The sequence below is a fragment of the Athene noctua genome, chromosome 9 (assembly GCF_965140245.1).
Source record: "Athene noctua chromosome 9, bAthNoc1.hap1.1, whole genome shotgun sequence".
NCBI lineage: Eukaryota > Metazoa > Chordata > Aves > Strigiformes > Strigidae > Athene > Athene noctua.
Window position 1 is genome coordinate 25,873,994 of NC_134045.1, and position 21,184 is coordinate 25,895,177.

Sequence of the window (21,184 nt, forward strand, 5' to 3'; positions counted from 1 at the left end):
CGGTCTGTTTGCATGTATGATACTCTATGTGTGTGTTTGCATGTATGATAGTGTGTGTTTGCATGTATGATACTCTGTGTGTTTGCATGTATGATAGTGTGTGTTTGCATGTATGATACTCTGTGTGTGTGTTTGCATGTATGATAGTGTGTGTTTGCATGTATGATAATGTGTGTGTTTGCATGTATGCTACTCTGTGTGTGTGTTTGCATGTATGATAATGTGTGTGTTTGCATGTATGATACTCTCTGTGTGTGTTTGCATGTATGATAATGTGTGTGTTTGCATGTATGCTACTCTGTGTGTGTGTTTGCATGTATGATAATGTGTGTGTTTGCATGTATGATACTCTATGTGTGTGTTGCATGTATGATAATGTGTGTTTGCATGTATGATAATGTGTGTTTGCATGTATGATCATGTGTGTGCATGTATGATAATGTGTGTGTTTGCATGTATGATACTCTGTGTGTCTGTTTGCATGTATGATAATGTGTGTTTTTCATGTATGATACTCTATGTGTGTTTGCATGTATGATGTGTGTGTTTGCATGTATGACGTGTTTACATGTATGACGACGTGTGTGTTTGCATGTATGATAATGTGTGTTTGCATGTATGATGTGTGTGATTGCATGTATGATAATCTCTGTGTGTTTGCATGTATGATGTGTGTGCATATATGATAATGTGTGTGTTTGCATGTATGATTTGTGTGCATATATGATAATATGTGTGTGTGTGTGTTTGTATGTATGTTAATCTATGTGTTTGCATACATGCCTGCGTCCCTATGGAGCTCTGCATGCGTGTTTTTACCTCTGTGTGTGTGTGTAGATGTGCACAGGCTGACACCCCTGCGTGTGTGTGTGTGTGTGTACCCGTGTGTCTACGTGTGGCAGGGGAGCGTGGGGCACCTCTGTGTATATATGTGCTTGTATACACGCACTTGCATGGCTACGTGTGTCCACGCACTGGTGGTATCTTTACGTGTGCTGGTGGTGAGTCCGTGTGTTTGGGCAGAGCTACATGTGTGCTGACACTCTGTGTGTGTGTACATGTAGATGTATATACATACGTGTGTGTACATACAAATGTATATATGTGTGTGTACATACAGATGTATATACGTGTGTGCACATACATATACATACGTGTGTGTACATATAAGTGTATATATGTATGCACGTGTGTACATACAGATGTATATATGTGTGTGCACATAGATACATATGCATACATGTGTGTACATGTAGTTGTATATACATACGTGTGTGTACGTACATATAGAATATATACACGCGTGTGTGTGCACGCAGGTATTCACTGTGTATGTGCAGCTGTGTGTGTGCTGGCACTCTGTACATATAAATATGCTCTGTGTGTGTAGATGTACATATGTGTATGTATAGCTCTGTGTGTACATGGAGCTGTGCTTGGTGTCGGGGTGTGTGTGTACATGTAGCTCTGTGTGTGCTGGTGCTCTGTATGTATAAATATGCTCTATGTGTGTATAGATGTACATACGTGTGTGTGTGTACAACTACATATAGCTGTGCTCGTGTTTATGGGTGGATGTAGGTGTACATGTGTGTGTAGATCTGTGTGTACTGGCACGCTACATATAAATGTGCTCTGCGTGTGTCTAGATGTACGTGTGGGTAGCTCTGTGTGTGTGTGTGGGTGTGTGTATGTACAGCTCTATGTGTGTACATATAAATGTGCTCTCTGTGTAGAGATGTACATACGTGTGTGTGTACAGCTCTGGGTGTACATACGGGTGTGCTCTGTGCGTGTGTAGCTGCTGACACTGTGTACATACAGGCATGCTCTCTGTACATACAGCTGCACATACATGTGTGTGTGTAGCTCTGTGCTGACACTGTGTGTGTACATACAGGCATGCTCTCTGTACATACGGATGCACATACGTGTGTGTGTGTGTAGCTCTGTGCTGACACTGTGTGTGTACATACAGGCATGCTCTCTGTACATATGGATGCACATACGTGTGTGTGTGTAGCTCTGTGCTGACACTGTGTGTGTACATACAGGCATGCTCTCTGTACATATGGATGCACATACGTGTGTGTGTGTGTGTAGCTCTGTGCTGACACTGTGTGTGTACATACAGGCACGCTCTGTACATACAGCTGCACATACGTGTGTGTGTAGCTGCTGACACTGTGTACATACAGGCACGCTCTGTACATATGGATGCACATACGTGTGTGTGTGTGTGTAGCTCTGTGCTGACACTGTGTGTGTACATACAGGCATGCTCTGTACATACAGCTGCACATACGTGTGTGTGTAGCTCTGTGCTGACACTGTTTGTGTACATACAGGCACGCTCTGTACATATGGATGCACATACGTGTGTGTGTGTGTGTGTAGCTCTGTGCTGACACTGTGTGTGTACGTACAGGCACGCTCTCTGTACATACAGCTGCACATACGTGTGCGTGTAGCTCTGTGTGTGCTGGCACCGCGTGTGTACGTACAGGTAGGCTCTGTGTGTGTGTGTGGGGGGGGGGTGTATGGACACGTATGCACAGCTGTGTGCGTGCACACTCTGTGTGGAGCTGTACATACGTGTGCATGTGGCGCTCTGGGTGCGATCCCCCCCCAGGGGCCCCGGAGGTTGGGGGGGGCAGTGAGCTCGCCCCTAAAGGCCCCGGGAGGGAGCGGGGGGGGCTCTGCCGGTGCCTGGGCTGTGCCCCGGGGGTGCAGGGCTGCGCCCCCCCCGCTGACCCAGGCTCTCGCCCAGGCCTGGCCGGGAGCCCTGGCGCTGCTGGGCGCCCTGACGCTGTGCCTCGGGCTCCGCCGCCCCCCCGGCAGCCCCCCCGGCCTCCCCCATCCCCACGGCCACTGCTACAGCGCTGCCGACCTGCGCGACGGCCAAGCCCCCGCGCACCCCCTGGGCCGCCACCTGCGCTGGGACCACCACGTACCAGTACAACTGGTGCCGCAACTGGAAGGGCTGCAGGAGGCCCCCGGCCCCCGCCGGCCCCGCCGCCACCGCCCTCGCACCTGCCCCGCGCTGCAGCTCCGCGCCGGGCCCCGCAGCGAGCACAACGAGCGCTCCATCTCCCCGTGGCGCTACCGGTGAGTGTGTGTGTGTGTGTGTGTGTCCCCAAACCCCCCCCCCCCCCCGCGACCCGCGACACACCCCCTTCCCACCGTGCCTCAGTTTCCCCGCGCATCCGTCACCTGGAGCATCCCCCTTGCTTGCCCAGACGGGTCGAGTCCAGCGTGGGGGGACTTTGTGTGTGGGGGGGGGGCTACAGGGGAAGGGGCTCGCTGACTGTGCGCCCCCCCCAACTTTTTCCACAGCATCGATGAGGACGAGAACCGCTACCCCCGCAAGCTGGCCTTCGCCGAGTGCCTCTGCAGCGGCTGCGTGGACGTCAAGACGGGCCGCGAGACGACGTCGCTCAACTCGGTGGCCATCCACCAAACCATGATGGTCCTGCGGCGCAAGCCCTGCCCGCACCCCGCCGGCCGCGGCCTCGTCACCTTCGAGGTGGACTACATCAGGGTGCCCGTGGGCTGCACCTGCGTCCTGCCCCGCACCGGGCGCTGAGACCCCCCCACACTGACCTACACCCCCCCCCCAGCCCCCGTAGCGTGACCGTGTCACCGCATCCACCCCCACCCGTGCTTGTTTTAGAGCACCCACCCAGCACCCCCTCACCCCCCCCCAGGTGTGTGTGCCCCCCCCCCAACCCCTCACCTTCTTATTTATGAGTTATTTATAAGCCTTGTCGCTGGGGGACTTTTTTTAACCCATATTTATTGCTGACACACGCCCCCCCCCCGGCCAAGGCTGCGACTCCGGGTCCAGCGTCACCCCATGGTGCCCGAAGACCCACAGGTGCTCCCTGGAGGGGGGGGGGGGGTGTCGCTGGTTATTTATTCCCCACCCCCCCAGAGCTATTTATTGTCTCCTCTCTAATGTTATTTAACGCTGGCGCTCTGCAGCCTGCAAATAAAGGCTGACCCCCCCCCCACATCCCACCCCCCCAGCATGGTCCTTGCTCTGTTCCTCCTCGCTCTGTTCCCAGCCGGGGTGGCGTGGCAGTCGCGGGGGGGGGGCAAATGGGGCTGAGGGTACATCCATGGGGTGTCCCGTGGGGCGACGCTCGGCTGTGGGACACCCAGGAGGAACTGGGAGGTGATGCAGAGGGTGGGAGGGAAGGGGGGGTACCACACCCCCCCAGCCCTGGAGGGGAGGGGGGGGGGGGAGGCGAGCACCCGCAGCACCCCACCACCCACCTCTTTCCCACAGCTCTGTCCTGGGGCACCCACAGGCCCAGCACCCCATGCACCCCCCAGCACCCATGGGTGGCCGGGGAGGGGGCTGCACCCCTCACCAGACCGGGGGGGGGAAAAGGGCTGGGGGTGGGGGGGGGCAGAGCTGCTGATGGTGCTCAGCAGGGTCAAGGGTTTGTCACCACCCAGCAGCGCCTGGTCCTGTGAGTGGGGAGGGAAACGTCCCCACCCCACGCCCCCAGGGCAGGGGGGGGGGGGGTCACCCCAGGTGTTGGGGGCTCCACTGGGACACGCTGTGCAGCTGCAGCGCAGGTGTGTGTGTGTGTGTCCCCCCCCTCACCCCCCCCTTGGGTCCATGGAAGATTTGAGGAGGCCACAGGACTTGGGGGGGAGCCCCCACAACATGTTCCTGCAGACACATCCCTGCCCCCCCCTAATTTATCCTTAAATCCCCCCCCCAAAACCCATCCCCAGCAGCTGCAGCCAGCCCCCCCCCCCCCCCCCCCCCCAGGGGAGCAGGAGGCGAGGGGGGGGGGTGGGGGGAAGCGGGTGCCTTTCCCACCTTTTATTGCAACAGCAACTGCAGAAATTACAAAAAAAACAGCAAAAGCAAAGCTGCCTGATCCCACCCCCCCACCCCCCCCCTCCTGCCACGGGGGGCTGCAGGGCCTGGGGACCCCTCGGGGAGCTGGGGATTCCCCACAGAGCTGGGGGTCCCCGGGGGCTGGGGATTACACGCACACACAAACACCCCCCCAAAAGTGAACTGGGGGGTGCTCGGAGAGCTGGGACCCCTCAGGGAGTTGAGCAAACCCACCCCCCCCGGGGATCTGGGGAGCACTCAGGAATCTGGGGAGCCCCAGGACCTGGAAATGTTCAGTAATTGGGGGATCCCCAGGAGATGGGAGCCCCAGGGAGCTGGGGACCCCCTCAAGGTGCTGAGCACCCCCGTGGATTTGGGGATCCCTGGGATCTGGGAAGATCTCAGGAATCTGGGGGTCTCCAGGAACTGGGAAGATCTCAGGAATTTGGGGAGCCCCAGGGAGCTGGGGACACCCTCAGGAGCTCAGTACCCCCATGGATTTAGGGATCCCTGGGATCTGGGAAGCTCTCAGGGATTTGGGGAGCCCCTGGAGTTGGGGTGCCCCAGGGAGCTGGGGACCCCCTCAAGGCACTGAGCACCCCTGGGTTTTGGGGATCCCGGGCACCCCGGTTCCCTGGTGAAGCCGGCGTGCATCGGGGAAGCGGGAGCACGAGCGGTGCAGCAGCGGCAGGAGGGCCCCCCACACCCCCACACCCCGTTATTCAGCCTCGACGGGGATGGGGTTCACCTGCCCCCCCACCTCCGCCGGCTGCTTCTTGCGGGCGTCAGCGGGGGGCCGGGGCGGGGGGTTGCTGGGCGGCTGCTTGATGGTGTCCCCAACGTGCGGCCGCTCCCGGGGCTTCTGCTCGATGGGTCTCCACTCCTCCCCGCGCACCGCCGCCTGCAAAGCCACGGGGGACACTGAGGGGGGGCCCCCTCCTCCAGCCAGGCCCTCAGCCCCCCCAAAATCACCCCTCAGCCCACTCACCAGCAGGTAGATGCCACTGGCGATGCCCAGGCAAACGGTGCCCAGGATGGTGGAGAGAAGGAAGCCAGCGGGGACAGCCAGGCTGTGCGAGAGATTGGGGGGTTCGGGGGGGGGCTGCGGGGGGGCGCTGCACCCCATCCCGGACCCTGCACCCCACTTACGCGGCGTGCAGGACGGCTCGGATGTAGTAATTCCGGGTGAGGGGCCCAAACACCTTCACCACCGCTGTCATGTACTTCTGGCCGCTGCAGAGCAACACTGGGGGGGTCAGAGAGGCCCGCCCTCCCCAAGGGGGGACCCCCAGCCTCAAGGGACACCCCCCTGCCATTTCCATGCTGTCCCTGCATGGGGCACCCCAGGGAACCCACCCATGGGGTCCAGGCCTGCTCCCACCCCACCGCTCCCATGTTGCTGTGTTTGGGGGGGATCCCAGGACCCCCAGTCCCAGGGGTGGGGGTGAGGTGGGGGGCAGACACAGCCCCCCCCCCCCACTTACCACCTCTCCATGGTGGAGCCCTTTTTCCGCTTGCTCCTGGGGTACTCGAGCAGGCAGACCAAGACGCCTGCCACGCTGAAGGGGGGGTGTCAAGGAAAGGGGTGCTCGGGGCCAGGCACAACACACACACCCCCCACACCCCCCCCCAAAAAAAAAGGGCTGTTTGGGGCAGGGAAAGAGCGATCTGGGCCCAGACTGGGGAGGAGGATGCGTGTGTCCCCCCCCCAGCATCCTCTCCGCAAGGATACATGGCGTACGCCGCGAAGTACCAGCCCTTGAACTGCCCCGCCACGGCCACGATCCCGCCCGTCAGCATGACTGGGGGGACACAGCGGGGCTGCTGGGGGCCCTGCTGGGGGTACGGCCCCCCCCAAACCTGGGATCCAAACCTCCAGCCCATATACAGCTCCCCCCCCCCCCCCAACTGTGATAATGACCCTGACATGGGGGGTGCCGGGGGGATGATGTGGGGGGACCCCCCTGGGTTCAGGGAAGGGAAATGGGGGACTCCGGGCTGGGGGGGGGGGGGTGTCTAGGGGGAGGGGTTTGGCCCTGTAGCCACATGTCACCCCCACCCATGAGCTTGGCTCCTCTGTGGGTGCCCTGAGTGGGCAGGATGGCTGGGGAGCGGGGGGAGGAAGAGGAAGAAAAAAAGAGGAGGAAGAAAGAGGCGGCTCTGCGCCGGGCTTCCCCGCCGCCTCCCGCTTTCTCTTTCGCCACCCCGGAAGCCCCCAGCACCCCCCGCTCAGTCCCGGGACCCCCCCGGGGCTCAGACCACCCCCCCCGACCCCCCCCCCCCACCCCGTTTCCTCCAGCCGCTGACACCGGGCGGGGACAGCCCGGTCCCCACCTCCGCCCCCCCGCACTCACTGAGCCCGGCCGCCAGCGCCTGCTCGTTAGCCCACATGGCCCACTCGATCTGCCCCATGGCTCGGGCAGGCTCGGCACGGTTAGGCTCGGCTCGGTTAAGCTCGGCTCAGTCAAACTCGGCTCTTCTCGGCCCGACCCGGAAGGCGACTGCGTCGCTACAATGTAACCAGGCGCCCGCCACGCCCCCTTCGTCATAGGCCACGCCCCCTCCTCCCATAGGCCACGCCCCCACGGGGGGTACACAGCACCGGTCCTGGGGGTCAGGATCGGGCCCACAAGGGACACGGAGGGGGGACAGGGGACATGTGGGGGGACACGATCAGTCCGGTCCTGGGGGACAGGATTGGGCCCACAAGGGACATGGGGGAGGGACGAGGGTGGCGCAGGGGGTCAGGATCGGGCCCACAAGGGACACGCAGGGGGACAGGGGGTGTGTATGGGGGGGGTGGGAACAGGATCAGTCCCAGCAGGGACAACACTGGGGGGGGGGGCGACAGGGGACAGGAGCAGCCCCACAATGGACATGGGGGGGGCAGGAGCCAGGTGGGGTGACAGGGGCTGTGCAGGGGGGACAGGATCGGTCCCAGCAGGGACACTGGGGGTGATGGGGGACAGGATCAGGCCCAGCACAGCCGTTAGCAGGAACCAGCCCCCCCTCCCACCCCCGAACACCCCAGAACAGCGCTGCAGCCGGAAACCCTCTATTTCCTTACAAAAGAGTAAAAACCAGCCCCGGGAGTCACATCCTGCCCCAGGGCTGGGGACAGCTTTGCACCGCGGTGGACGCAGCACCCCCAGCCCCCCCCCGCCGGGTGGCACCGACAGACCGCCCCACACCCCCCCGGTGTGTCACGGCCGTCCCCGGGGCAGCCCGTCGGCTCCCAGGAGGTGCTGGCTGGGGTCATCCAGGAGCTGGGGACCGGGGCCGGGCTGTGGGGCCAAAGGTGGGTTAGGGACAAGGGGGGCAAGGGACAGACACCAGGGACCCCCCTCGGGGCTGTGGGGCAGCTCTGGGACCCCAAAAAGCCACCCCCTTGGTTGTGCCAGTGGATACATGTCTAGGGATGGGGTCCTGCACACCCCCCCTGGAATGGGCACAGGGTCCTGTGCACCCCTGGGGACAGCGAAGGGGTCCCACACACCCCCCTGGGGACGGGGAAAGGGGTCCCACACACCCCCCTGGGGACGGGGAAAGGGGAAGGGGTCCCACACACCCCCCTGGGGACGGGGAAAGGGGAAGGGGTCCCACACACCCCCCTGGGGACGGGGAAAGGGGAAAGGGGTCCCACACACCCCCCTGGGGACGGGGAAAGGGGAAAGGGGTCCCACACACCCCCCTGGGGACGGGGAAAGGGGAAAGGGGTCCCACACACCCCCCTGGGGACGGGGAAAGGGGAAGGGGTCCCACACACCCCCCTGGGGACAGGGAAAGGGGAAGGGGTCCCACACACAGCCCTGAGGCTGGGGACAGCCTCACCATAGAGGCCGGGCAGTCACGGCCCCGGCCCCCGCGCCCCCCGCCCCATACCTGGGTGTGCAGGATGTACCGGACAGCCCCCGGCACCGGCTCGGGCACCACGGCCGCCACCAGCGCCTCCGGCAGCGAGGCCGAGCCCACGGGCAGCCCCCGCACGAACCTGCGGCACAGCCCAGCGCTCAGTCCCGAGCCACCCCCCGCCTCTCCCACCACCCTGCTCCCCTCCCAGTAAGAGATGGGATCGCCCTTACTGGTCCCCGTTGGTGGCGGGGGGGAAGCTGCGTCTCACCACCTCCACGAACTCGGCCACGGTGTCGGCCAGCGTGAAGATGACGGCGTTGGGGCCGGCGTCGAAGGTGTAGGCTACCTGCGGCGGGACGAGGCGGGCACGGGGACCCCATCAGGGGGCTACGGCGCCGCAGCAAACCCGGTAGCCCCCGTTTGGGCCAGCGTGGCCAGCCCCGGTACCTTGGTGCGTCCGTGGTGGGCGTTGAAGCGATGTGCCAAGGCGATGATGTGCCGCGAGAGGTCGTTGAGGTAGAAGATGGGGGGGAAGGTGTCGAGGCAGGTGGCGTGGAACTGGTTGCTGTCCCGCATGGTGAGTTGCCCGAAACCCTCGAAATCCCGCTCACGGATGTGCCGCATCATCAGGGCCAAGCGCTCCGGCACCACCGCCTCCGCCCGGTGCTGCCGCGGCAGGCGCGTGGCCGTCACCCCGGCCCGGGGACACCACGGCGCCGCCAGCCTTGGCGCTGCACTCAGGCGGCACCACAGGGGCAAAAATCTCCCCCACACCCCCCGTCGCTCCCCCCATTTGGGGAAACGGGACCCCAAACCCAGCCCGGGGCAGGATTAGGCCCGTCGCCCCGTACCTTCAGCAAGGGGCTGGTGTCCACGCTGGTCTGCATCCCCGCCGTGCTGCCCACCTGCTTCTTCTCCCCACTGACCTTGGGCCCCAAAAACCAGGATGTGACCCCCCGCTCCGAGCGCCCAAACCCAGCCTGAGCGCCCCCGCGTCTGCTCCCACACAGGGTTGGGGGTGCCCCCCCTCCGCCCCAATCTGCCCCCCTCTCCAGTGCCTCACCACCAGGATGAGGACCCTGAGCTCCGGCCAGTGCGATTCGGGGGCCACTTGGTGAGCGAGGCTGTCCCTGCCGTCGGGCCGCTCGCCCCGTTGCCACTGCACGAAGCCCCCCAACATGCTGCGGCAGGCGCTGCCCGAGCCGCGCCGCGCCACCTCCGACAGCTCGCCCTCCACGCCGTAGAGCCGCGCCAGCGCCGACACTGCGGGGACACGGAGGGGTCAGGGCAGGGGGGGCATCACCCCCACCACCAACACCACCCCACAAGCCTCGCCACAGAATCACCTGGGTTGGAAAAGCCCTTGCAGCTCCTCCAGCCCAACCATGACCCTCGCCCTGACCGTTCCCAACCCCACCAGATCCCTCAGCGCTGGCTCAGCCCGACTCTTCAACCCCCCCAGGGATCCCGGGGACTCCCCCCTGCCCTGGGCAGCCCATTCCAACGCCCAACAGCCCCTTCTGCACAGAAATCCTTCCTCAGAGCCAGCCTAATCTTGTCACCCCGCTGTGGCCCTGCTCACCCACCCAGGCAGGCGTAGCCGGCGGCGGAGGAGGCCAAGCCGGCGGCGGTGGGGAAGTTGTTCTCGGTGGCGATGTGGATTTTGTAGGAGAGGTTGAGCGGGGATGAGTCCTCGGTGCCGCCACCCCGGCGCTTTCGGGCCAGGCGCCGCACTGCGAGGGGAGAGGAGCCGTGTTGGGGTTGGAGGGGGCGTGGGGGACACCCCACCCGGCTCCCAGGGACGCTCACCCTCCCGCAGACAGGCCTGCAGCCGCGGGTGCCCCACGTCGGCCTCCTCCCCGTTAAGCCAGAGCCGGTCCTCCGCGAAGTCCCGGCTGGCGGCAGCCGTGGTGGTGGTCTTCAGCTGCCGGGGAGAGCGGGGTGAGTGCGGCAGGTGGGGGGCTCAGCACCCCCTTGAGCACGGGCTGGGGGGTAGAGGGAGGGCAGAGGGGCCTGACCCCCACCCTGACCCCGCACCAACCTGGTCCTGGTGCAGTGTCACGCTCAGGGAGGAGTTGATGGGCAGGATCAGGTCATTGTCCCGCTTGCCCCCTGCAAGAGACATGGCACGGCACGGGTTGGCTTGGCACAGCTTGGCACAGCACAGTATCACTTGGCACGGCACAGCACGGCATGGCACAGTATCACTTGGCATGGCACAGCACAGCTCGGCACGGCCCAGTATCGTCTGGCACGGCACAGGACGGCACAGCACGGCAGAGGCACCGCTTGCCATGGCACCGCACCACACGGCGCGGCACGGCCCGTCATAGGCCGGCCTGGCACAGCCCGGCACGGCTCGGCCCAGCGTGTCCCAGCTCGCCGTCACGCTCCCCCGCGCATGGCCCGGCCCCGCTGCTCCCTCCCGCCACCGGCCCGACCCGCACGGCCGGGGGTGTCCCCGTCCCGCCTGGGCCCCCCGGGGGCGCGTCCCGGGGACCGTCCCGGGAGCGAGGGGTGCCGGTACTCACAGTACTTGATGACGGCGATGTTGACGGGGGCGGTGCAGGTGACCATGGCGAGCGCCCGCTCCTCCGCCATCGCGCTGCCGCTGCCGCCGCTCCCGGCTGCTCCCGGACAAGTGCGGGCGGCATCAAGCCCCGCCCCCCGCGCCACCTGTGGCCGTCGCCTGTGGCGGGTTCCCGCCTTCCCATTGGCCGGCGCCGCAGCGCCCTGTGCCCGATGGCCAATGGCAGCGATCGGACCACGGAGAGGCCCCGCCCCGCCCCCTGCCGGCGCTGGCACGGACGTGCGGGGGCGCCATCTTCGAGCCGGGCAGGAGCTGCGCATGCGCCTTCGGGGGCGGCGGCGGGGGCCGGCCGGTGGGGCCGGTGCCCCCAGGACCGCCCCAGTGCTCCCAGTGCTCCCCAGCGCCGCGCTACCCCAGCACCCCAGGGCTCCAGTGTTTACCACAACGCTCCCCGTGCCCTCAGTATCTCCAGTACCCCAATGCAACAGTTCTCCCAGTTAATGCCAGCACTGCCCCTGTACCCCTCCAGTGCTCCCCAAACCCCTGCACACACACCCCCTCCAGTGTTCCCAATATCCCCAGTGTACCCCCAGTGCTCACAGAGCCTTCAGGGCCCCCAGCATCCCTCTGCTTGCAGTGTCTTCGCAGACCCCAGTATGCCCAGTACTCCAATATCCCAGTGCCCCTCCAGTGCTCCCAGTTCTCTTGGCATCCCTTCAGTACCCTTGGTCCCCGCCACAATGCTTGCAGTGACTCCCCCCAGAGCCTCCAGTGCTCCCAGCACACCAGGGGCTGGGAGCCATCCCCACTCCCCTGGGGGGCCCCATCCCACCCCCACGGGCACCGCCAGCCAGGCCCAGGGCGAGGAGGAGGGTCAGGGTGAGGAAACGGCGTTGGCAAACCCCGCGGCCGTTAACGAGGGTTTTTGAGTCGGGACAAAGCTGTAACGACGAGCTCTGGCGCATGCGGGGGGGGCACATACCCCCAGCCCTGTCCCGTCCCCCCAGAACCTCAGCAGAGACGGCACAGGGAGGCCAAGGCGTGGATGAAACTGCCTTTATTGAGAAAAATGGTTTGCTACAAATAACGTCATTGATTTTATTCTTCTTCAAAAAACAGTAGGTCTCGTTAAAAGTTCTAGATATGCAAAAAGTCACAGGGAACACACTGACGAGCGCGGCCGGCAGCGGGCAGAGCCGGACCCGACCCCGGGCAAAGCGGGGAGAGGCAGGAGCTCCCCACCTGGGCCTTAAAGTGCTTTACAAAAGCAGCCGTTGCTGCCCCTGCTCTGGCGTTGTGGGGCAGAAAGGAGGAGGAGGAGGAAGGAGGAAGGAGACAGAGGTTAACGGTGCTGTCCCGGAGCTCCCTGCAAGCGAGAGCTCAGAGGGAGGCTGCTCCAGGACCTGGGGGGTCCCAGCTGAGGCGGGGACAGGGAAACCCTCCCAGGTCCCTTTTGGGAGATGCCAGTGCTCCCAGTCCCACCAGCGACATCCCTGGGCTGGGCAGCACTAAGAGAAGATCCCATCCCTCCTCGCTCGCCCGGCTCAAGGGAGGGGAGCGAAGCAGCTCCAGGCCTTTCCCTGCCCTCTGCCAGGGGAGCAGACGGGCTCTGCCCGCTCCACGTAGGGCTGCCAGAGGCACAGGGCAGCTCACTGCCCCCAAATCACCCAGTACTATTTAAAAAGTAAAAAAAACCAAAACAAAACAAGAAGACAGTATTGCTAGAGCAGAGCTGGAGCCAGGTCTCAGATAAACCACCCAAGGGCACTTCTCCAAGGAGGAACACGCTCCCCACACCTCACCCTGCAGCTCCTTCACCGAGGGCTGATGTGTGTGACCCCAAAGGTTGGCAGGGTCCCCGCACCAAGCTCCTGTGTCCCCCAGCACCAGCCACGAGCCTTCAGATGGGACGTGGCTTCTACTGCATAGCGTGTGGGGCAGTGGGGGGGCCACCAGCCAGAGGAGATCCCCTTGCCACCCTCCACCAGCAGCAGGGAGGGCAGAGAGGGACGAGGGCGGGACAAGTCACCAGCATCTTGGAAATCAACATCTGCCCAGGTGTGCCCCGTTGCCAGGGAGAGGGAGACACGGTCCCTTATTTCAGGGACACAACGCTCCACGTCAGGGTCCCTCACAGCTCCCTCGGACAGAAACCCACTGCTCCAGCTCACACCACGCCCGGCACCACCCCGCAGCTCTGCCTGCAAGGGTTAAGCCACCAAAAACTCAACCTCCAGCAAAAGGTGCTGCTGCTCCCCCCGCGAAAAAAAGAGGCAGCTGGAGCTGCTCGTGCTGCTCTGACCCGGCCTCTCCTGCATCACCACCCGCCTGCGGAGAAACACGCCGACCAGGCCCAGAAATACCCGAAGAAAACACCCGTGTGCCTCCCACAGCCCCCCAGAATCCCACCCGGCAGCCCCAGGTCTGGCTCCTGCCTCCCGCCTGATATCAGATCCACAACGCGTTCCGTTCGGTTGGATTTTTTTAAAAAATATACTTTCTTAATAATGTTCCATAAAAATACTCTTGTCCCCGGTGGCGGATATTGCAGTGGGAAGAGTAACAGCTTCTGTTCCCGCTCTATAAAACGTGGAAAAGGCATCACGCCGATTGATGTAGAAAAATGCAAGAGCTCATTATCACAAGAGCCGGTACAAAACGAGGAAGGTGAGAATTTCACTGGACGCCGTCCCCGTGGACTCCCCCGAACCTGCTGCTGTCACGGGGCACATGAGGGCAACAGTCTCGCCCCAGGATTCAGCTCCTGCCTGCAGCATGGGGGCCAGGCCAGGCCGATGTCTCTGGAAACAGCCTCATAGTTTAAAAAAAGATGCTCCGTGCAGTTTTCCTTCCTTTTCCAAAAGGACGCGGACGATCAGAGTTTCAAACTAGAGTATTTCTGCGTAAAACACGTCGTAGTTTTACGTACCTACTCAATTGCAACAGAGAGCGTGAAGACAAATGGTGCCAAAAAGCATCTAATAATAAATAGATCTGGTTATAGGTATATACTCCGTATAGGGGTATGAAATGCCTAACCGAGGAATAATCCCAGCCCTTGGGCACCGACTCCTCTCTCCTCGCAGCGGCTGACGTCTCTGCTCGCTCACTGGTCCAGCGCGACGCTGAGGAGCCTCCACCTTCTTCAACAAGGTGGGGTTTGCCCAGAGAGGAGAGGGAAGAGAGGCAGCAGCAGGTCTCCGGGATGGGGTGGGGGGTTGACGAGTTCCCTGCCTCCCCGGCAGGAGGGCTGAGTGTGCAAAAAGGAGACAGGGTGGTGAAGGGGAGGGGTCCGAACCGATGCTCTGCAGTCACCCTCAGTTCTCGGAGAGTGACAGTGCCAGGGCAGCCTGCAACGCTGCCTCCTCGTCGATGTTATAGTCCTAAAACATTAAAAAAAAAAAAAAGGGTGGTCAGGAGAGCTGGCACAGCCAGGCCAGTCTCCATCAAGGAAGGGCAGCCACAGCAAGGAGCCCCCCCTGTTCCTTATCATCCCGGCGAGGCCATGAGCCTCCACCTCCTCCAGCACACAGGTCCCAGGAACCCTTCGGGGTGTCCTTGGGGCCCATGGTCCCCTCTCCTGCCTGGAATAAGGCAACATCAGCCCGGCCCTTGAACCTGACAGCGGGCAGGGATGAAACATGCCCAGGCCAGAGCTGCGGCCAAGGGGCAGAGCTTTCCAGCAAGGCTGTGGCTTCCCCAGCGCTCCTGCAACACAGCGATTGCTCCCTAAGTGGGGATATTTCCCTGTAAATAGCTGGGGGTCCCTTTCCCTGACATCTAACGGCCCTGCAATAAAAGCAAGATGCTAAAAAAACCTCCCCTTGGTCCCTGAGCCATCACATCCTCACCCCCACACAAGAGGGGTCATCGACCCCCCCCAAGCCCCAAGGCTGGGCTCTTCCCCTCCAACGACTTGTGAAGCCTCAAAGAAAAGGGCTTTTGTGTTACAGATCCTCAGGGGACGGGTTTACTGGAGCACACGGAGGAAAAAAACCCATCTTCAGGAGGAGCAGTAACATTTCCCTCTCCGGCTTCAGGGATGTTTTTCTGGTGTGTCTGATGACAACCAGCTCAAGCACCCCTGGGGCAGGTGGGGAGCCCAGCCCCACACCCGGGGGTGTCTCCTGAGTAGGGCTACACAGAATCCCAGAATCACCTGGGTTGGAAAAGCCCTTGCAGCTCCTCCAGCCCCACCATGACCCTCCCCCTGACCGTTCCCAACCCCACCAGATCCCTCAGCGCTGGCTCAGCCCGACTCTTCAACCCCCCCAGGGATCCCGGGGACTCCCCCCTGCCCTGGGCAGCCCATTCCAACGCCCAACAGCCCCTTCTGCACAGAAATCCTTCCTCAGAGCCAGCCTGACCCTGCCCGGGGCAGCTTGAGGCCATTCCCTCGGGGCCTGGCGCTGGGGCCTTGGCTCCAGAGACTCATCCCCCCTCTCTGCCCCCTCCTGGCAGGGAGTTGCAGAGGGCCAGGAGGTCTCCCCTCAGCCTCCTCTGCTCCAGACTGAACCCCCCCAGTTCCCCCAGCCGCTCCCCAGCAGACCTGTGCTCCAGACCCTGCCCCAGCTCCGTTGCCCTTCTCTGGCCACGCTCGAGTCATTCAATGGCCTTTTTGGGGTGAGGGGCCCAAAACTGAACCCCCTCACCGAGGGGCGGCCTCCCCAGTGCCAAGCCCAGGGCTCAGATCCCTTCCCTGTCCCTGCTGGCCACGCCAGTGCTGACACAAGCCAGGATGCCATTGGCCTTTTGGCCACCTGGGCACACTGCTGGCTCACATCCAGTCAGCTGGCAATCAACTCCCCCAGGGAGACACGTCTCCCCCAGAGCCCAGAGGAGGATCTGTCCCCTTCCCCTCCCGAGGGGGTGCAGAGTGGGACGGTCAGGTCCCGGCACGGGAAGGGAAGGGCTGGGTTCATCTCCCAGCCGCTCGCCCCAGCACACAGGGAAGACGACTCTGTCTGGGCGCGGGGCTGTACTCACCACGAAGGTGTCGTAGGAGAACTTGTGCCTGTGGAGGAGGTGCTGGAGAAAGTTGGCACTCTTGTAGCTGGGGTCCCCCCAGGGCATGGCTGAGCAGACTGGGCACACCTGCAGGCAGGGACAACGGGAAACCATGATACGTGGGCACAGACCCCCCCAGCTCTGCCTCTACCTCCCAGCGAGGTGAGCAGTGGTCCCCTCCCTTCTGACTGCGGGTGATCTGCAGAGAATGTGCTAAACAGGGGGTCCCTTGGCCCCCCCCCGAGCAGATCCCTCAGTGCACAGAGCCCCTGGCACGTGGCCCAGGCTGCTTTTAACCCACCGACAAGTTACACACCCACTCGAGAACTTCTGAGACAGTGCCAGAGCTGCAAATTCCCCATCTCAGCCAACCCAGCAAGGATGGGGAGAAGAAATCCAGCACCACCCGGGCTGCAGGCACAGAGAGATGGAGGCAGCTCGTTCCAGAGCAAACAGACGCCCGTCCCCACCTCCCATCAAAGGGATTTACAACAAACTAAACCAGCTGGAAATACAGCTGTTACGTGCAGCAGCAGCGCCGGTGGCCTTGGATGCAGCATCAGCTGGGGGGTATTTGGATTTCCAGGAGTTAACTGGAAAAAAAACCCAGCCCATCCTGGTGCCCCGGCATGGCTCACCACTTTGTTGGGGTCGTTGCGGTGGTTCTCCATGCAGTGCTTCACCAGTTCCTGCTGGTCCAGGTTCCGGGCCCCGCAGTACGGGCACACGAACGTCGAGCGATTGGGAATGTTGCTAAAGAGAGCAAGGATGAGCTCAGATCCCCCACGAAGGGACGGGATTAACTCCTTCCAAACTAACCAGCTGCCTCCTGCTCGGCTTTGTACCCCGGCAGACAGCAGCCCAGCCCAATCCCACCCCAGCCACAGGCTGAGCCACCCTGGTTTGGTCGGTCTTTCCTCCCACATCCCACAAAACACAAGGCAGCAGATGCCAGGAGGGAAAAGACACTGATGTTTCTCACTGCGATTGCCCAGGGGAAAGGAAAACCCACGCTTGGATTTTAGGGTTTGAAACGAAGATGGAGGGAAACACGGGTGCAGGCTGCAAGGAGGGAGACGTTTCCCTACCCGGCGCATGGTGGTACCTGGGGATGGGCTGGGATGTGGGGACAACGGGAACAAATTTGGGGCAGTTGGCCATCTGCTCCTGCACCTTCGCACAGGACGAGACGTGAGAGCGCATTTTTGCGAGGGTCACCTGGAGAAAAAGGAGAGAAGAAACGTTCCCTGAGGCTGCGACACCTTCCACAGCGCAGGAGCCGAGAGAGAGCGGTTTTGGTCGACGCTGGTCTGCGCAGGATGACCCGCATCGGCGTGGAAATGCTGCACAGCCCGTGCTTCCTCACAGGACAGAGGTTTGGGGTTGTGTGCTCGCTGCACGTGTCCCCAGAGGTCACACAAGAGCCACCTAGGCTGCATTATTGTAGCACTGGCTCTATTTTCCTTTGCAAAGGAGGAACTGCTGATGGGCAGAAACCTCCGACTGCTCTGACACCATATGCGATCGTTCGTGGGCACTGTCAGGGAATCCCAGAATCACCCGGGTTGGAAAAGCCCTTGCAGCTCCTCCAGCCCAACCATGACCCTCGCCCTGACCATTCCCAACCCCACCAGATCCCTCAGCGCTGGCTCAGCCCGACTCTTCAACCCCTCCAGGGATCCCGGGGACTCCCCCCTGCCCTGGGCAGCCCATTCCAACGCCCAACAGCCCCTTCTGCACAGAAATCCTTCCTCAGAGCCAGCCTGACCCTGCCCTGGGCAGCTTGAGGCCATTCCCTCGGGGCCTGGCGCTGGGGCCTTGGCTCCAGAGACTCATCCCCCCTCTCTGCCCCCTCCTGGCAGGGAGTTGCAGAGGGCCAGGAGGTCTCCCCTCAGCCTCCTCTTCTCCAGACTGAACCCCCCCAGTTCCCCCAGCCGCTCCCCAGCAGACCTGTGCTCCAGACCCTGCCCCAGCTCCGTTGCCCTTCTCTGGCCACGCTCGAGTCATTCAATGGCCTTTTTGGGGTGAGGGGCCCAAAACTGAACCCCCTCACCGAGGGGCGGCCTCCCCAGTGCCGAGCCCAGGGCTCAGATCCCTTCCCTGTCCCTGCTGGCCACGCCAGTGCTGACACAAGCCAGGATGCCATTGGCCTTTTGGCCCCCTGGGCACACTGCTGGCTCACTATCAGTCAATTAACCCCCCCCAGTCCCTCTCTGACCGGCAGCTCTCCAGCCACTCCTCCCCAGGCCTGTAGCCCTGCTGGGGGTTGTTGTGGCCCAAGGGCACCCCCGGCATTTGCCCTCAGTGAAACTCCCCCAGCTGGGCTCAGCCCATGGCTCCAGCCTGGCCAGGTCTCCCTGCAGAGCCTCCTCACCCTCGAGAGATCAACACTGACACCCAACTGGGTGTCATCTGCAAACTGACTGAGGGTGCACTCAACCCTGTTGTCTAGATCATCAATAAGATGTAACAGGGAGTTACAAGCAGCTCCCCAAAGTTAAAGGAAGCCAGAAAGCGCCTCAGTGGAGACACACCGTGAATCACAGCTTTACAGCCGGTCCCTGAAGCGTCCCAGACCAGACTGTGGTGGGCTGGGCCATGCCACGCTGCTGGTTCAGCTTCCCCCTGGCTGTTGGAATTCCAGCACCTTAGAGCTAAATCCTCACCCTCATTAGGAGCAGCAGCAGAGCTGATTTGCCTCAGCCTCTCCTGCCTTGCGGAAAAACCTCAGCCTGCTTCTGAAGGTCCCCAATGTCTAATAACAGCTCCAGTCTGATGAAAGGGAGCGAGAAGAGAGTGCCTTCATCTTCGCCTGGCTCACGGTGCCAGCCGTGACTTGCTGGCACAGTCTGGGGACCCGCTGAACCAGGGGACTCTGCAAACCCAACTCTGGAAAGCAAGCGACCTCCCTCTCCCGGCACCACGGCTGCGGGATCCGAACGCTGTGCCCGCACAGGATGGGAACAGGCAGCCTTCCCCCATGAGCTTTACCTTCTTGCTGCAGCCTCTGCAGGGAGCCTTGTAGGACGAAAGCTGCTTCTCCACACTGGAAGCTTTTTCCACCTTCTTGGGGTCGAAGGGCATGCGGCAGAGCGGGCAGAGTGGGGACGGCACTTGCAGGCAGGGCTGTAGACACTCCCCACAAAACCTGGGGGCACAGAGAGCAACAATGGGTGGCCCAGCAGCATCCCAGCCCCGGAGGAGGAGGAAGAGGAGGAGGAGGAGGGGGAGCAGGACCCCAGCCCCGGGACACACCCGCTCTCAGGGACTACCTGTGCGCCCTAGGCTGCAGGGCAGCCCCAAAACGCAGAGATCTGCATCCTCACTGGGAGAACTGGCCAGAACTGGGAGGTTGGGAGAGGGGACCAGGAGGTCTGGCACAGCCCAAGCCCTGAAGAAGCTCCTTGGATGCGCAGCCGGGGTGCAGACAACGCTGCTGATCCGAGACCCATGGCTGGGAGTGGATTTGAACAGAGCCAAAAAAAACCCAAAAAAAACGGTGCCAAGGATCCAGGCTGCACAGGAATAAAACAAGCGAGTGCCTTGGAGCCCGGCTCACCTCCTTTCAAGGTCCTTATGCCCGCAGGAGTGCGGATGAGAAATCAAAGCAGCAGAGAGGAAGCGCAGGAAGGAACCCCCGGGCAGGAGGCAAAGCAGCTGGGTCGCCACAAAGCCAATTGTCAGTGTCCCCAACCCCTCCGCCTGCCCTACCCAAGTCGTGTCACCCAGGATGGGGGAAGGAAACGCTGCTAAACCTCTGCTCTGGCATGGGGGGCGGGTCATGGTGTCCCTTCTATCATCCCCGGCCCCAATCAAGCTGAAGGGGGTGCGGGGAAGAGTGAGACTGTGCTGGGGCACCGAGCAAAGCCACGGCCTCAGCGGGGTCCAAGGTGTCTCTGAAACCCGGTATGAAAGGAGGCCAAGGTGTCACCGAAACACTGGGGTGACAAATGGACCCCAGCTCCCCATGGCAGTGTCCCCCGGGTGTCCTCTCCCTGGGTACTTGGGGCTACAGGAGCAGGGCACAGCACCCATGGGGGTCAGGGCAGGATTCCCACCCAGGTGTGACCCCAGCCAGCACTGCCAGGGTCAGGGTGCTGGGAGCAGAGTTTGTGGGAGATCCTGGGGGCAGGAACCGGGTCTGGGTGCAGAGGGAGAAGGGGGCTGGGGTCCAGGCTGGGGGACAGGACAACACCCAGCTCCCTGGGAGGGAAAGGGGTTCAGGATGGGGGGAGAAAGGGTTCAGTGCTAGCAGAGCTGCTGGGCGTGAGAAGTGGGGCCAAGCACCACCCGGAGGGTGGGATGGGGGCCCTGGCACTGGGCTGGGGGTGTCGGTACCAGGCTGTGCGGGGTGAGATGGAGGGTCCTGGTACTGAGCTGAAGGGAGGAGGAAGAATGGGGGTCCCAGCACTAGGCTGGGAGGGAGGGTCGAGTGTCAGCTCGAGGAGTGGGCTGGGGGTCCCTGTACTGGGCTGGGGGGGGGGAGATGGGGGTTCCCACACCGGGCTGAAGGTGCCGGACTCGGGGGGGGGATAGATGGGGACCCCAGTGCCGGCTGGGATCACCGTGCAGAGGCCCGGAGTGAGCCCGGTTGCAGGGAGGCGCCCGGCGGACCAGGCCCCGGGGGCTGGGTTGGGCCAGGCCGGGGGGGGGGGGGGGTCCCCGCCGCCCCCGCCCCGGTCCCCGGCTCACGTGTGGCCGCAGCCCGCGATGCCGACGGCGCGATGGAAAACCTCCAGGCAGATGGGGCAGCTGAACTGAGCCTCCAGCGCCTCGGCGGCGGGGCCGGCGGCGGGCGACGGCCGGGGAGACCCGCCCGGGGCCTGAGGCCGCTGCGCCGCCGCCACCAGCAGGCTGCGGAACATGGCGGCGGCCGAGGGGGGGCGGGCGCGGGGCTCTGACGTCACCGCGCGCTCTTGCGTCATCACTGCGCGCCG

At 62.7% G+C, this 21,184-nt stretch overlaps 4 protein-coding genes across 6 annotated transcripts; 1 reads left to right on the forward strand and 3 right to left on the reverse strand.

The window, feature by feature from the left end:
- The first annotated feature begins 953 nt into the window (after positions 1-953).
- IL17C (interleukin 17C) lies at positions 954-3,586 on the forward strand. The gene is made up of 3 exons (XM_074913673.1): positions 954-1,001; positions 2,771-3,108; positions 3,337-3,586. The coding sequence occupies exons 1-3, from the start codon at positions 954-956 to the stop codon at positions 3,584-3,586; spliced, it is 636 nt and encodes a 211-aa protein (XP_074769774.1).
- A 1,327-nt stretch (positions 3,587-4,913) lies between these two features.
- CYBA (cytochrome b-245 alpha chain) lies at positions 4,914-8,764 on the reverse strand. The gene is made up of 7 exons (XM_074913540.1): positions 8,741-8,764; positions 7,213-7,359; positions 6,591-6,660; positions 6,343-6,417; positions 6,008-6,091; positions 5,847-5,928; positions 4,914-5,759 (listed from the first exon to the last, which is right to left on the reverse strand). Exons 2-7 carry the CDS (start codon positions 7,268-7,270, stop codon positions 5,577-5,579), a joined length of 552 nt encoding a protein of 183 aa, XP_074769641.1. The 5' UTR covers positions 7,271-7,359; positions 8,741-8,764; the 3' UTR covers positions 4,914-5,576.
- Positions 7,420-11,367, reverse strand: MVD (mevalonate diphosphate decarboxylase). Its single transcript, XM_074913538.1, has 10 exons — positions 11,242-11,367; positions 10,752-10,822; positions 10,520-10,634; positions 10,297-10,443; positions 9,774-9,973; positions 9,562-9,636; positions 9,158-9,376; positions 8,941-9,056; positions 8,741-8,849; positions 7,420-8,142 (listed from the first exon to the last, which is right to left on the reverse strand). Exons 1-10 carry the CDS (start codon positions 11,309-11,311, stop codon positions 8,062-8,064), a joined length of 1,203 nt encoding a protein of 400 aa, XP_074769639.1. The 5' UTR covers positions 11,312-11,367; the 3' UTR covers positions 7,420-8,061.
- Positions 11,368-12,280: 913 nt separating this feature from the next.
- RNF166 (ring finger protein 166) lies at positions 12,281-21,126 on the reverse strand. Of its 3 annotated transcripts, none has more exons than XM_074913486.1 (6): positions 20,940-21,126; positions 19,239-19,395; positions 17,353-17,465; positions 16,886-17,000; positions 16,227-16,334; positions 12,281-14,623 (listed from the first exon to the last, which is right to left on the reverse strand). In XM_074913486.1, exons 1-6 carry the CDS (start codon positions 21,110-21,112, stop codon positions 14,558-14,560), a joined length of 732 nt encoding a protein of 243 aa, XP_074769587.1. In that variant the 5' UTR covers positions 21,113-21,126; the 3' UTR covers positions 12,281-14,557. The 3 variants fall into 3 exon arrangements, with proteins under 3 accessions (XP_074769587.1, XP_074769586.1, XP_074769588.1); XM_074913485.1 differs by lacking the exon at positions 20,940-21,126 and adding an exon at positions 19,807-20,917; XM_074913487.1 differs by lacking the exon at positions 19,239-19,395 and having other exon boundaries at positions 17,353-17,420; positions 20,981-21,126.
- Between the last annotated feature and the right edge of the window lie 58 nt (positions 21,127-21,184).